This window comes from Pristis pectinata, chromosome 10 (assembly GCF_009764475.1).
Source record: "Pristis pectinata isolate sPriPec2 chromosome 10, sPriPec2.1.pri, whole genome shotgun sequence".
NCBI lineage: Eukaryota > Metazoa > Chordata > Chondrichthyes > Rhinopristiformes > Pristidae > Pristis > Pristis pectinata.
The window spans coordinates 84,817,682-84,834,610 of NC_067414.1; the positions used below are offsets into that span (position 1 = coordinate 84,817,682).

Consider the following 16,929-nt stretch of genomic DNA (forward strand, 5'->3'; position numbering starts at 1 on the left):
TGTCCTGTATAAACAGAGCTACATCAATATTCCCCTAGTCTCGACCCACACACTGTATTAAGGTGCTGCGAGTTCACTGAGCCTTGCTCATACTTCTGCTCCTGATTTGTATGTTCCTATTTGTTAAGACAGAGATAAGGCAATTTTAGTTTCTCAGAGGGCCACGAGTTGTCACAATTCTCTCCCTCAGGGAGGTGAAAGTCTTTGAATATTCTTAAGGCAAAGGCAGATGGATCCTTGAAAAGCAAGCGGGTGAAAGGTGTAAGGAGGTAGGTTGAAAGGTTAGAATCTGATCAACCATGATCATATTAAACGGCAGTGGAGGTTCAATGGGCCGAGTGGCCTACTCCTCCTTCTGATTCACATGCTCACAGCTACAGCTGATTAATTCAACTGCCAGGCAAACTAGTACCCCAGTTATAAAGAATGGAAACTAACATGTCCAAATGGCCTGGTTAATACCTGCCCATCTCCTCTCCTCCCCTCCCCCATCCTTTATTCCATGGTCCACTGCCCTCTCCTACCGATTCCTTCTTCTTCAGCCCTTTGCCTCTTCTACCTATCACCTCCCAGCTTATTGCATCTTCTCCCCCTCCCCCACCCACCTTACCTTCCCCCTTTCACCCGGACTCACCTCTCACCTGAACTCACCTGTCCCCTGCCTGCGTGTGCTCGTGCTCCTCCCCCTCCCCCCACCTTCTTATTCTGGCTTCTGCCCTCTTCCCTTTCCAGTCCTGATGAAAGGTCTTGGCCTGAAACATTGACTATTTCCCTCCACGGATGCTGCCTGACCTGCTGAGTTCCTCCAGCACTTTTTGTGCATTGCTCCAGATTCCAGCATCTGCAGAATTTTTTGCGTCTTGGTTAACATGAGAGCAGGGCTCCAGTGTTATTGATCCAGGCACTAGGCAACATTGGGAAAAAAGGACAGCATTAGATTCTGGTAAGAACAGTGAATTTTCCAACTTCAAGTAACGCACCCACCCCCCCACCCCCAGTGTTCTCCTCCCACACACACTCACCCGTCCACCTCGGCTTCTTTTCCCTTTGTTCAACTTTCCCATCTCCTCTCCCGACTGGTTACGTCTGCCCATCATCCCGTCTCCATCCGGTTCCACCTATCACCTACCAGCCTCTGTCCCACCCCCTCTCTCCTACAACTACATTCTGGCAATCTTTCCACCTCCCTCTCCATCCTGATCCACTTACACCTTTTGCCTCCACAGATGCCGTTCGACCCGCTGAGTTCTTCCAGCGTTCAGTTTTTTTTTTGTTCCAGATTCCAGCATCTGCAGTCTGTTTTGTTTTCACACTAAATTCTTCGATGCCACGAGGTGTCGAATACAACCTCGGGTATGAAGGCATAAATACAAGTGATGCTTTCCCACTGCGTTATACTGAACTACATGCAATGGGGAACGTAAATCTATGGGGCTGGGAATTAGTATGTCAGCCTCCAGTGTCATCATTGTTGTACTAGGAGTCCTGCTACTCAGGCTGATTTGAAGTTCTGGGAGGCTATCACTGAAAGGGGGCTACACTCAAGATGAACATGCATGTAACTTCCAATTTTCATCTTGCCAGATGATAATTTATTTAAAGTGTTTATTACATTCATCACATTTCTATTTTTCACCAGGAAAAAGGTATTAAGATAAATTATCAATCAGCAATGTGCAACTTCTGATCACACAGTCAGTGACATTAATCGTTGAGAAAATGTAAGGTACCAGCATGTGGAGCTTATACATCAGTTGATTTGTACAGTTACACCTTGTTATCTAAATTATCCATAGCACCTAATTACTGTAGAAACACACAGTGGCTTTCTCAGAATGATTTGCCAAACAAATTAGGTTTCCAAACTAAAAACAAAAACAGAAAATGCTGGGAACTCTTAGGTCAGGCAGCATATGTGGAGAGAGAAACAGTTAATGTTCCAGTTCAGAGACTCGAGTGCTTCCAGCAACCTTTGGTTTTGTTTCAGATTTCCAACATATGCAATTTTTGTTTCAATTTTCTCAATTCTATGGTTCTGCGATTGCTATATTACCCGTGAACTAGATTACCCATTAAAATTCCTACAGAATTAACTCATACACCAGGAGTGCTGAACAGGCAAGTGATGCTGCAGATTTCAGTGCTTCTCTTCTTACAGCTTCGATGTAGTGTAAGAGGGTCGATGTCTTACTTCCGGTATGATCTCCTTCACCAATTGAGCTGCTTCCTTTGCCGTCCCCCAGTGGAAAGTAACTCCAGCCCCACCATGGCCGTAATTGTGGACCACAAATATCTGACGGCTGCCTCGTTTCAGCTTCTCCTTCTCCAACCTCAAAACATCTCTGGTTGGCCTCAGACCGACCCCTTCAGAAAGCTTCCGACAGAGCTTAAGACTCGGCTCGTAAGCACAGCACTTCTCGAAAATGGTCTTGCTGTCGAATGGATCAACTGACATCCGCCAATCGCCTCTCTGTCTTGTTCCACCCAAGGTAACGCTATTGATTCCTGGGTAGACATAAATGGTGCCATCACCTGTACGGACAAAGTGTTTCAGCCAAGGAGCATGAACTTTATGGACCTGGCCCCTCACTGGATATATTTGCATATCTTCTGTGAGTGCCCTGGCTCCAATGCCTGAACAGTTCACAACAATGTCATACTTTCCATCCAGCTCCCAGAGATCTGTGACCTTCCCCACCTGCAGCCGGCCTCCTGCCTTCTTTAACCTACAATTAACAATGCAACCTTCGTTAATACACCGCTTTTACAAAGAAAAATGAAGCGTTGGTATTAATCAACGGAGTTAGTAGAAAAGGGAGTATCACGTTCCCCTATCCATCCCATAAGACCTGTTACCGACGGCATCTGTGACCCTCCCCACTTAAGCTGGCGTGCCCTTTACATTGAGGTATTTTCTACCTCCCCTCTGTAGACTGCTGACAAGTCTCTCATCCTGTCTTCCCCCACCCATCCTTATCTCTCTTTCTCTGGTGCCTCCTGTATCATGTTAGGACTTTATTCATTGGAGTGTAGGAGAATGAGGGGTCATCTTATTGAGATGTATAAGATCATGAGGGGCATAGATAGGGCCAGTGCTCACAGTCTTTTCCCCAGGGTTGGGGGATCAAGAACCAGAGGACATAGGTTGAGGGTGAGAGGGAAGAGATTTAATTGGAACCTGAGGGGCAACATTTTTTTACCTAGAGGGTGGTCCGTAAATGGAGCAGCCAGAGGAAGTGGTTGAGGCAGGTACATTAACATTTAAAAGGTACTTGGACAACACATGGATAGAAAAGGTTTAGAGGGATATGGGCCAAACCCAGGCAAATGGGACTAGCTTCGATGGGAATCTTAGTCGGCATGGATCAGTTGGGCTGAAGGGCCTGTTTCCATGCCGTATGACTCTATGTGGGCACTGAAGCACATTGGTAAACTTAATAGTAACCTACAGACGGGACTACTAATGTGCAGACAGTTAGATTCCTACCAGGGCTGCGGGGGACTTAAATTCAAATGATTAAGTAGATCTGGAAGATAAGTCTGGGTCTCAAAAATATATCATATTTTTAAAAAAACCATTTTGGTTCACTGTCTGCCTTCCTAGCTCCGCCTGGCCTGTATCTGACTCCAGACCCATGCCAGTGTGGTTGACTCTTAACTGCCCTCGGTTCAAGCACAATAGGATTGGACACTAAATATTAACTTTGCCTGTGACTGAATTAAAAACAAATCATAACCATTCGAAGTGAACTGAAGGAGGTAAAAGTAATGGCATCTCCAAGGAGGCAATGGTATCTGAACTTAACAAGATCAGAAGTAAGTCAAGCATAGACCTGCAGGTGATACACATTTTGAAACTGCCCTTGACATTCTCTCAGGTACAGTGGTCACTCTGTAAGTCATTCAAGTCCTGCTGTCAAGGCAGCCTGTGCCTGTTCTGTTGAATGTCTGATTATATAACAGTGTATCCTGAGGGCAGAACTGTAGAAACCCCTTGTGACCTGAGCGGAGATTGTGCTTTTAACACATTTTTCACGTCTGCTTCTCCAGTCTTCACGCAGTGAAATGGATTAGTGAGCCACGGGCAGATGTGAATCATTAAGAAGCTTTATTTTCAGGCAGAAGGGGACATATGGAGCAGTGGTTTTAATCAAATCTTCTCCAGATTCCACAAACTTAATGATTTACCCCAAGAACAGGAAAGTAACTACAGAGATGCCACAATATCACCATCTGGCAGCTTGCTGAACTTATCCTGGCTTTTCTTCTGGTTGGATTTGGTCTTGAGACACACGATGCTCCTGCTTCCTCCAATGCCTGCCTAATGGACTGTCTCAATGTCCCTTTCTGCCTTATTTCTCCATGATCCCCACACACGTCTCTGATTTGTTGCCCATTCACTAGCTCACCACTGTCAAGAAAGCCACTTCTCCTTTCACCTCTTTGTTTGTCTGTTTAAAGAAGCTATCCCCCTTCAACCAGTTAAGTGGATCTGGAATGAGATTATCTGCCTTTTATTACCTCAGCCAGATATAAGATAATGAAACCTGATAAACTGGCTTGAATGTTTTAAACGTATATCTTCAGTGCCTAGCCCATTAATACATGACCCCTGCTTGGAGGTACCATCAGCCTAAGGCTTTTTAAACTGGTGTGGTCATTTTATTTTAAAACGCAACATTCAAAATTAATTCAATCGATAAATCTTCACTGTGAACAAAAAAATCAATAAAAATAGTCAAAAACTCCATAACTTCTAACTCTATAACAAAAGGGAGAGAAAAGAAGCTGGAAAGACACAAGATAATTTTGAATTATATATAAGAACATATAAATATAGCAATCACAGAACCAGAGAAATAGAAGCAGAAGTGGGCCTTCATTCCCCTCCCTCCCCACCTGCCTTGCCATTCAATAAGATCATGGCCGATCTTTCATCTCAATGACTTGTAATAACCCCATATATGGAGTCATAGAGTCATACAGCATGGAAACAGGACCTTCAGCCCAACTTGTCCATGCCAACTGTGTTGCCCAGCAAGCTAGTCCCATCTGCCCGCGTTTGACCCATATGTCTTGACGCCCTTAATATACAGCAATCTATTGATCTCTGCCTTAAATATGGTGACTGAGCCTCCACAACCCTCTTGGGTAGTTAATGTGAAAGATTCACAAACCATTTGATAAGGAAGGTTCTTCTCATCTAAGCCCTGACTGGTTGAACCCCTTATTATGAGAGTGTGGCAGGCACGGTAGTGTGGCGGTTAGCATAATGCTATTAGAGCACCAGCGACCCAGGTCCAATTCTGGCCGCTGTCTGTAAGGAGTTTGTATATTGTCGCTGTGTGGGTTTCCTCCGGGTGCTCAGGTTTCCTCCCACATTCCAAAGACATATGGGTTAGGAAGTTGTGGGCATCTATGTTGGCACTGGAAGTGTGGCGACACCTGTGAGCTGCCCCCAGAACACTATGCAAGAGATGCATTTCACTGTGCGTTTCGATGTACATGTGTCTAATAAAGATATCTTAAGAAATCTTAATCTTAAAAGGCAACATGGCAATAAAATATTGTGGCATCCATTAGATTTGGGAAGAGAAGAAAGAAACAGATTAACATCAGATGCACAGACCACTCTGTTGGAATCTGCACTCTGAGCACCAGTGCATCTCAGCTCTCCCAGGCATTAACCATCTCATCCCATATCACAATCACCCCAGACTGAGAAAAATGGGTTTCACAGCCACAGCTCAAAATACTGTCAGGCCAGAAGGACTTGTACTTAAATAACCCTTTCTGGATCTCAGGATATCCAAAGTGTTTGAGGTATTTGAGATAACTTTGAAATAGTCATTGTTGTTTTGTAGGGAATGAAATTGGCCAATTTTGAATATCCTAAGGTGCCACAAATGACGATAGGATAATTTGCTAGATAATCCGTTTCTGTGATATTAGTTGAAAGATTAGTGCTGGTTGGGATGTCTGGAGAACCCTCCTTCAAAAAATGCCAAACGTGGCCAAGTCAAGAGGAACACAGCGACTCAGTCTCGGAACTCAGCTGGCAGGCAGCACCCTGAGAGTGTTACCTACCCTCAGAACTGCACTGAAATGTCAGGCTGAGTTGGATACTCAAATCAAGTCTGCGCAAGGAGGAAAAGAAGGGTGGAAAGAAGCAGGATCTAGGAGAGAGGAAAAGGAAGACAGCCAAGAAAAAAGAAACGCAGCAGCCGGCAGGGAAAGGAAAAGAGTGGAAAAGAAGACATCAGTTCAGTATTAGGCAAAACCCTAATCACTACAGTTTAGCAACACTACGATCACTTTGCACTAAAATGGACTTTTTTTTTGTTCTAATTGTGTTCTTTCTTGTAAAAATTGTGTATAATTTAATTTTTTTCTTGGGAATGCTGTTTATATGATGCTATGTGCCTGTTATGCTGCTGCAAGTAAGTTTTTCATTGCACCTGTGCACACATGTACTTGTGCATGTGCCAATAAACTCGACTTTGACCATATTCACCAGCTTACTAGTCATGTCTTCACAGGCTAACTCTATACTAATCTATGAATAGGTTGCAACATTTCACTTCAAAATGCATGATAATGCTTTTGTTCACCAGCATTTGTGACACAAGGTCCATTACCTTTACCTCCAATGCACACCACACTGGGACACAGGCTCTCACATTTACTTGGTAACAGTAACGATGAAAGGCCAGTCAAATCCCTCCCAGGGTTGCCGGTGGGTCAATAGTCTTCAGCATCATTGAAGGTTTTTGGGAGGATTTTCTGTTCGTTGTTATCATTTGCTATTAGTCTGTCTTTCCTGTGCGACTTTACCGATGACTGGTTTGCGACACTGTCTGTCTGGAACAATCCCACCAGCAACCCTCCTCCTGGCAACCCACACCCCCCCCCCCCCAATGAGTTGCATGTTATAAAGATAGAAACACAAAGGAAGTCAGGCAGCATCTGTGGAAAGAGAAACAGACTTAATGTTACAGTTCGGAGACTGTCAGAACCGGGAAAGCGAGCTAAAAAAGGTAATTAATTAATGGGCCAAGCCTGCTATTGAGACACCTCACAGGCTTTCAAGGAGGATCTCTGACACTGCACTCCCAGCTCTAATCTTCCCCACGCCCCCACTCCAACACCTCCTCAACTGCCCATTCAAGAGTGGGCGAACTAATCTCTCCTTCCCCTCCCTCCAACCTCACTCAGCCCTGTGAGCTCTTCATGCTGCTCAACTGTGAACCCGAGTGCTGTTTTAATCCCAAGATCCGTGGAAAATCTTGTCCCACCACCCTCTCATCTCTGGCTCAACATTAATGGATAATTCTACCACTACCAATGCCTGGACTTGCCTCCCTCCATGACTACCTCCGTGTCCGCCTGAGAGGCTTTGTCCCCTCATCTGGCACCACTTACAAATATCTGTCACGAGTCAGTTACTTTTCAGATTGCAGACACTCCAGATTGCCTCAGGGAAGTGCCAGTGAGGAAGTTACCATGGTTACAGATCGAATTGGCTGACATTGAGCATGAACGTGCAGCAATATAATTCAACTCAGCTCGATGATTTTACATAAATGACACTGTGTACTTCAGTATGTACCAAATAGAATTTATTTCTCAGTTACCGGTTTAGATTGAGAATTGCCTGTTACCCTGATCTTTTCTTTGTTAATATTTCTCCCCTTTACCAGATGTGGATTCAGTCCCACACACACACATCGCAATTCTGAATGTATTAGCGGGACAGTTGTGAAGAGAACGTCCCCGCCTGATCCTTCCCTCACTTGAACACATATATTTCGACAGAGGTACTTAATAGTGATCTGGAGCTGTAACCCTGGCTGTTGGGTCAAGATGTAGGACTCCTTACTTAGTAACTCAATGCAGGACTGGATGTTCCTGTGGTGTCCGGAAAAGTACTGTGATATAGATTAGCAGCCTTAGAGTCATACAACATGGAAACAAGGTCTTTGGTTTGTTTAGTCTTACGCCAACCATCAGGCACCCATTTACATTAATCCTACACTACTCCTATTTTAGCATAACACTATTACAGTGCCAGTGACCCCGGTTCAATTCCGGCCGCTGCCTGTAAGGAGTTTATACATTCTCCCCATGTCTGCGTGGGTTTCCTCCGGGTGCTCTGGTTTCCTCCCACATTCCAAAGACGAACGGGTTAGGAAGTTGTGAGCATGCTATGTTGGTGCCAGAAGCATGGTGACACTTGCGGGCTGGCCCCAGAACACTCTACGCAAAAGGTGCATTTCACTGTGTGTTTCGATGTACATGTGGCCAATAAAGAAATCTTATCTTATTCACCACCCTACTTCCATCAACTCCACTCAAATTCTACCACTCACCTACACTCCAAGGGCAATTTAGTGGCTAATTAACCAACCAAACTTTGAGAAGTGGGAGGAACTGGAGCACCGGGGAAACCTATGTGGTCACAGGAAGTACGTGCAGACTCCACACAGGCAGCACCCAGGACCCGGACTGATCCCATTGAAGGTGTGAGACAGCGGCTCTACCAGCAGCGCCACTGTGTTCTTATCCATCAATCCCTGATCGTACTCCTGCAAGGATTCTAGCCATTCAAAGATACATTTTTACCTCAAATATGTACAGCTCCAGTGACCTGGGTTCAATCCTGACTTCCGGTGTTGTCTGTGGGGAGTTTGCACCTTCTCTCTGTGACCACATAGGTTTCCTCCGGTGTCCTCTCACATCCCAAAGACTTGCTGATTGGTGGGTTAATTGTAAATTACCCCTAATATACATTGGTGGCAGGAAAATGAGGGGGGAGTTGATGGGCATGTGAGAAACAATAGATAACAGGGAATTAAAGGGGGGGGATTGGGATTAATGGGATTGATCCGAGAGCTAGCATGGACTCTATAGGCTGAACAGCCTCCTTCTACATTGTAAGAAAATACGAAATGCTTCTGTAATAGTCAGCAGTAAAGATGTTTTTAATGACAATTACTCACTTTGAAGCAATAGCAAGACTGAGTCATAGAGTTGTACAGCATAGAAACAGGCCCTTTGGCCCACCACATCTATGCCAACCATCATGCCTATCAATACTAATCCCAGTTGCCTGCATTAATTCCACAAGCCTCTACGCCCTGGTCATCCAAGTACCTGACCCGGATGCTTCTTCAATGTTGTTACTGTTCTTGACTCCACCACCACCTCCGACAGCTTATTCAGATACCAACTATTCTTTGTGTGAAAATTCCTCAGATCCCCTTTAAACCTCCTCCCTCTCACCTTCAACCTATGCCCTCTAGTTTTAGACACCCTTACTATGTTTCCCATAGACTCTGGCTATCTGGTCACCTCCCAGCCTCCTTTACTCCAGGGAAAACAGACCCAGTCCGCCCAGTCTCTCCTAATGGCTCCAGCCCTCCCGTCCAGGCAACATGCTTGTGAATCTTTTCTGCACCCTCTCGAGCTTAATCACATCCCCTTGGTAGAGAAAATCAGCTTACATTTAATTTTTCAAAAGATTACCTTTCTAATATCTGCCCCTTGCCACAGAAAGATCAAAAAGATATAGATTTACTATTCTCCTTCAAATAACCCCTGGATCCTTGGCTGTATGGTAGCACAGAGGTTATGCTACTGGATGAGGCAGCCCAGAAGCTGGAGGGTCTGGGATTCAAATCCCATCATGAAAGCTAGGAATAAAACCTCTGTGACGGTGGCTGTGAAACTTCTGGAGGTAATGATGCCCTTTGGGGTAAAAAAAATCCAGACAGGATAAGTTTCCAGACTCAAATGTGACCTGACTCTCCATTACTCTCTGCAGGAATGGCCTTTATATGCTCACCTTATCGGTGATCATATGGTCCTGGTCTCCAACCTTTGTAACATAATAAAAGTCCCTTCTGATTGGGACGAGCACTTGTGGTGTGGGAGAGACAGGCAGAATTACATTTTTATAGAGACATAAGAGACTGCAGATGCTGGTACCTGGATCAACAAACAGTCTCTGCTGGAGGAACTCAGCGGGTCGAGCAGCATCTGTGTGGGGGGGTGGGGAAGGAACTGTCGATGTTTCAAGTCGAAACCCTGCATCAAGACCCGAGGACGGTTGCGACCTGAAACATCGACAATTCCTTTCCCCCCGCAGATGCTGCTTGACTTACTGAGTTCCTCCAGCAGATTGTTTGTTGAATTACGTTTTTATGGCTGATTTGGCGCCAGACAAGCACTCTTTGAAGTCTAGTCACTCTAGGTACGTAGGGCATTTTGGGAACTGGTTCAAGGGATATCCTGTGAATGATTGGAGCACTGATGTTCCATTGAGCAGGTCAGATCCCTCCCAAAACAGACTCTCTAATCTAAGCTCTGTCATAGGAAGAGATTAGCAGAGGAGAAGATTCAAGGATATGCTCAGAGCTTCCTTTAAGAAATGCAATATCCCCATCGACCCCTGGGAATCGCTGGCCCATGACAGCTCACAGTGGGGGAGGAGGATACGGGATGGTGTTGAAAAACTCAGGGCCATGCACCTGGGGAACACAGAATCCCAGTGAACACAGGAAAGAAGTCCACCTCTTCACCATCGCAGCCCCTTCGAACACCTCCTGCCCCGTCTGGGGAAGGGGTTGCAGTTCCCATCTTGGCTTCATTGCCTACCTCAGAACCCACAAAAGTGGGAGCAAGTCATCCTCAGTCCCATGGGACTGCCCAAGAAGGAGATGCTGAGGCACCCAGTTGTTGTTCATTTCATGAGACATTCTAATCACAACCCTAATCACTATAGTTTAGCAACACTATGACCACTTCTTTTTGTTCTAGTTGTGTTCTTTCTTGTAAAAAGTGTGTTTATTTTATGTTTTTCTTGTGAATGCTGCTTATATGAAGCTATGTGTCTGTGATGCTGCTGCAAGTAAGTTTTTCATTGCACCTGTGCAGACATGCACTTGTGCATATGACAATAAACTCGACTTTGACTTCGACACTATGGGGAGGGAAAACAAGTGCCCTTCTTGAGTCTACCCGACAAGTTTAACATTTGTGTAAATGCACATTAAGCCATATGGAATAGTTCTGGTGCTCAATAAAGGAACATAGAACAGTCAGCACTGGACAGGCTATTCAGCCCACAATGTTATGCTGATCTTGATGCCAATTTACACTAAATGTCCTCTTCCTGTCTATCATCCATTTATCCCTCCAGTCCCTTCATATTCATGTGTTGAAATACATTGTCCTTTAAACTTTGCTAAGAAGCACTTTATTATAACTGCGGAGCGCTATATTGGGAGTAAGAACTGTGAGGCAGGGCAATTAACACAATGCTGGGAAACAAGTCTCTTCTGAATGGCTGCAGTACCACAAAGCAACATTGCACTGTGCATATTGTTACTTGGTATGTTTGTTTGTTTGGTAAAAGAATTACAGATTTATGCATTAGCAGCCCTTCCTTAAACAGGTTGAAGGTTATTCATACTGAGTCAGCTCAGTGCAGTACAGTGGTTTTGTGTGCAATTCTAAAGGAAGTATATCAGTCTTCTTGTCACTTAGCTGGGTTAACACACAGTCAGTAGGTCTGCAATCACAGCTGTCAGAGCCAAATCTGGTCAGTGTCTACTCTTTGTCTGTGCTGAGCCCATCTCTGCTGACATCTGTAATTGTTCTTAATTGGTTCTCTCACAACAGAACTTTCTGCACGTTTAGGACTTCAAAGAGTGCAGGCCGTACAATTTCTTCCCGAAGGGGTCTTTTCCAGATACTGAGTAAAGTTGAGCTTAAAAGGATTCGCCAAACATATGTCAAATTACGAGTGTATATTCGCCAATCCATCTTTACAAACAGGAAAGAGATTATAAATGTCTGCTGCTTGAACAAAGACCTGCATTTATACAGTTGTTTTCACATCTCAAACAGTTCATTCCAAAGTGTCCTCTAGCAATGAAATATATTTTGCTTTGTAATCACTGTTATAATAGAGCCAACATGGTAGCTAATTTGCATACAATGAGATTCCAGAAAGAGTAGCAAATAATTTGACTTGAGTTATGTTACTAGAGAGGTAAATATTGGTCAGAACTCCAAGAACAACTGGTGCCTTGAAGTATTTTATGTTCAAATGAGAGGAGTATTAGTAATGGTAACCAAGAAACTACAGGATTGTTGTACAATGCACTAATTCCCTTCAGAAAAAGAAATCTGCTTGCAGACTGTGTGTTGGCCAAGAAGGGATGCAGTGATCTTTGTAAAGGTTTATACTGAGTGGATGGAACCATAGAATTGTACAGCACAGAAACCAGCCCTTTCAGTCCATCTCATCCATGGCACCATGATGCCAATCTTTGCTAATCCCATTTGCTCAGATTAGGCCCAAATTCCTCCACACCTCTCCTATACAAGTACCTGTCCAGATGCCTTTTAAATACTGTAGTTGTATTTGCCTCCACTTCCTCCTCTGGCAGCTTGTCCCATATACCCACCACTCTCTGTGTGAAAAACTTACTCCTCAGATCTCCTTCAAATTTCTCCCCTCTCACCTTAAACCAGCACCCTCTTGTTCTAGAACCCAGATGCATTACACATGGCTCTGTGCCCCACAGGCAATTCCCACAGACGCACACTGAGATAAATGTTGACAGCTGCTGGAAGATCAATCACTCGATAAAAGGTGCATTTTGGTCAGCTCAAACCTGTTGGTCTTCCAGTTCAAACAGGTGACTGCAGCAGAATGCTGCTGACTGGCCCTTTCCAAGGTTGGGGGAGGGGAAATAAACAGAGACTTGCTGCAGACACTGCAAAGGCCAAGTGGGGAAAGACTACAGTATAGTGTCCACCCCTACTGGAGACTGAGGGGCTTGGCCCCTGTGCAACAACCTCTCGCTCCTACAGCTGATGTAATGTTTGGGGCTGAAAAACTGATGAGACATTGATAGAATGCAAGCAAATGTAATGACACACTTGGTGCAATGAATGAAGACGATGTAATGTCCCACATTGTAAGACTGTATTTTCTATAAATAAAGCGTGCTTTTGAAAATAAAAATCTGCTGTCCTTTGTGGTTCGCCTTCTGTGCCTCTAGACTCAAAGCAATGCGTTGGATGCTTAGCTAGCAGGCCACTCATTGTGGAAAGCCACCACATCAGTATGGCCCAGAATTCTCTCTGGTGTTTGCCAGCTGAGTGCCATTGAGTCTTCTTGCTCTTGCCTTACGTGTATCCACAAAGAAGAACTCAGTGGGCGAAAGTCTCCTACACCTAGTAGGCAAGGCCCGGTGTAGCAACAGGGCAGTGTACCAAGTATTTGGGGTCACACAGACAGGTCACCATGACCTGATCCACCAAACAGTCGAGAAACATCCACCTCCAGCTCTGCCATCTGCCAGAGTCATCAAGCCATGGAAATGTTCAGAAACACATGAAAATGAAGGAAAGCGAGCTTTCAAAGTATTAAAGATTCAAAAACTAAAATCGTCTACAACACTATAAAGCACTTCAAAATAATTAGTAACATTCCTGGAAATACAAATTATTTTAAAAAACGTATGTGAACCTATGAATTAGAAGCAGGTCTGCAAACCTATGAATTAGAAGCAGTGGTAGGCCACTCGTCCCCTCGAACCTGTTCTGCCTCAACAAGATCATGGCTGATCTTGTTGTAGCCTCAACTCTGCATTCTGATCTACCCCTGGTAAACTTTCACCCCCTAAGAAACTATCTATTTCTGCCTTATTCAAAGAGTTTGCTTCCATCGTCCTTTGAGGAAGACACTTGCAGACTCTCAATCCCCCTGCGATAAAAGTTACTCGCTTACCTCGTTCTTGTCTTTCTTCCTCACAGCTGTGAGAACCTGATTGAAATAAATGGCTGGAGGATCCTTTGCTGGGCTTAACCTGGCACAGCGTCCACATACGATCTCTTGCAAGCGGTACGAGCATCCGGGCCAGAACTATTTGACTGTACAACAGCATTTCCCCCCAGGCTGTCAGGCTCCTGAATACCCTGGAGACAGTTTCAGACAAATACTGCATCAAAAGCCCTGGTTTGCACAACGGCGTATAGGAACTTTGGCTGCTGCTGAACATGTTTATACAATTAGTGTAACACACTGAGTTCTGTATTTTCTTCGTCTAACTCGGTTTTGCACTAACTCTGCACTAAATTGTATTCTGTATATACCGTTTTTTGCACTATTTGTACTTCCACAGTTTTTTTGTCTGCGTTTATTGTATGTCTTCTGTTTTATGTATGTTCTCTGTTGTGAGAGTCTAGGGGGAAATGACATTTTGTTCCTCCATGTGTTTTATAGCATATGGGTGAATGACAATAAAGTAACTTGAACTTGAACTTCAGCTTCAATGCTGGGCAATTGCAGCAAGATTACCCCCCTCCGCAGTGGCAGGGAGGACTGATGGCAGGAATACATCCTTTAGGTCAAGACTTCTCCCTTTGGAAACCCGTGTGCCCAAGTCCACATTGCTGGCACTGATCTTACTGAATGGCACAGCAAGCTCGAGTGACCAAATGGCCTTCTCCTGGTCGTACTTCATATGTTCACATATGTTTTAAAATCATTTGTGTTTCCAGTAACGTTCAGATAAATGCTGGAGCCAGGTCCTAAAACAACACTGATTGGGGTGAACTCCCTCTGTGTGGCTGGTATGCAACACATCTGGGAACCTTAGTTATTCACCGTGACCGACTCACAGCCCAGGACCACACGTGGGGTAGAGTGTACAACCTGCTAATGCCCTCGCGATTGCTTTGTGCTGGCAGTTAAAGGGGAATTTCCCCCACCAGGTTTAGTCCAACCATCAGAGACCTGCTTCATCGGAACTGAAAGGAAACGATGAAGCCAACGTGGGCATCACCAGGTGTCAGTGCCCCCATCTCCTCCAAACACTGCCTCCCCCGTCCTCACCTTTCCAGAACAATATTGTGCAAAGTGCTCAGAAAATGGGTGTGTGATCGATTTGTTGCTCAATTTATAATCTCCTTCCTCTTGTTCATTGGAATCTGCAGAATCCAATTAGCTGAAGGTTGATTACTGGAGGTTAGACGAGACTGTGGAAGGATAGGTGGAAATTGGAGATGAAAAGGTCAAGAGAGGGTAAAAGGCCCAAATGAGGGGGAAGGCTGTTCTTCAGAAGGATGGCAAGAGAAAGTGGATAGAAATGTCACAGTATATCAGAAAGCAGCTGTAATTAATTCTCCCATGCCAAAGATCAGAGAGATTTGAGCTATGCTTTGAATGCAATATGCCTGCTTAGCTGTTAGTGCTCATTTCTGATGAACGATACACCGACCTGCTATCACCTCAGCTCTTTACAGATGGTAACTGAGCAGTGGTTGCCATCAACAGCCTCCGCTCTAATTTCAGATTCCAGCAGCTGCAACTCCTCTTTATGTGTCTCATGAATCTTGTCAGTAAAACACTTGTTTACATGGTGACTCAGAAGATATCCCTGCCAGAGCGAGAGGCAGCATTGCCCTTCAGTCCTGAAGATCATTGATGAAATAGCTGGGCAGACTGTTAAGGTTTTTACAGCTGTCCTTGGTTGAAGGATTGTACTCAATGCAATTACACTGATGAAATAAAGCAGCGAGACACACGTCAGGGAACCATCGGCCTTACTAAATAATGACAGAAGAGACAAAGCTCTACTTTATGGGAAGTCATCAATATTCCTCCGAAGATAACAGAGGCCACAAGGAGAATTGGCGCGGGTTCAGGAGTAATTGGTAATGGCTCACAGGACTGCTGGAATACTTTGAGAGAGAAAGCAAGTTAGAACGCCAACATTATCCTGTGTCTTTATGTGGCTTTTGTTCTTAAAGCCCTTCTGAGCCAGAGCTTCCATTAAATCTTTGCAGGTAGTTGGAAATGGTTAATGAAGGACCTGGGATCTTAGGCTTTAGAAGAGTGTAAAGCAAATAAAGTCATGCTGAACCCCTAGTGGCCAAAGCTAAAGCACCATGTCCAACTCTGGTCACTGCATTGTATGAGGATGTAAAAGCTTTAGAGGGAGTTCAGATAAGATTTACTAACATGATGCCAGGGATGGGAGATTATAGTTCGATAAAATGACAGAAGAAACTGTTTTCGGTACAGCAGAGAAGACTAAGAGGATATTTAGCAGAGCGATTTAAAACCAATGGCTTGTGCTTAGATTAAAAAGAGAAACAGGTTTCAGTAGTATCAGGGTCAACACCAGAGGACACAGGTATAAAGTGAATAGCAAAAAGAACGAGAAGCAGAACTTATCTTAAAGTAATTTGGTTAGAACTTGGAACTGACTTCCTAAGAGCAGCTTTGAAAATGGAATTGAATAAATACCTCAAGAAGGAAAAAACTGCAATGTTGTGGGGAAAACTAGGGAAGTGAGACTAACTGGACTGCACTTTGCAAAAGCCAGCAGTGACTCAGTGGGCTGAATGGCCTCCTCCTGTACTGCACTTATTAATGATTGTATGAAAGATACCTGGTGATTGCAAAGTGATTGTGGATTAACTGGCTGCTGGACATCTGCAATAATGCTTTGCACACTGGAACAAATTTATTTTATAAAAATGGATGTGAACATTCCCAACTGCATGACCAGCAAGGTGCAGCACATTTAATCCGTCAAACCACTAACAGTCTGCTGTGCCTTCCTGGCCGATTTGCCCATGGATTTTCTCATCAATTCACCCTCCAACAGCCTTGGGGGTTTTCTCACTACATTTGATGACGTAATCAGGTCAATCCCTGTGTTCAACTGGAGGTACTGCTTTTCAAAGCTGCTCCAGAATGACTGCCAGCTTGAGTGGAGCGAGGAATTTTACACACACAGCTCAGAATTAGAGAAAATAAGAAACATGTCCTCATTGTGATGAAAGTCTTATTCAAGTCTATCCACCAGCCTCTGTCACTTTGAACAAATGTTGGGAGTACAGGCT

General features: G+C 44.4%; 1 protein-coding gene across 1 annotated transcript in view; it reads right to left on the reverse strand.

Annotated features, from left to right (window-relative positions):
* Positions 1–1,653: 1,653 nt before the first annotated feature.
* The window catches only part of ddo (D-aspartate oxidase), a 44,655-nt gene continuing 29,379 nt past the window's right edge, over positions 1,654–16,929 (reverse strand). Inside the window, exon 5 of the mRNA XM_052024896.1 lies at positions 1,654–2,726. Within this exon, the coding sequence (XP_051880856.1) occupies positions 2,153–2,726 (574 nt within the window). The 3' untranslated portion in view covers positions 1,654–2,152. The remainder of the gene's footprint in view (positions 2,727–16,929) is intronic.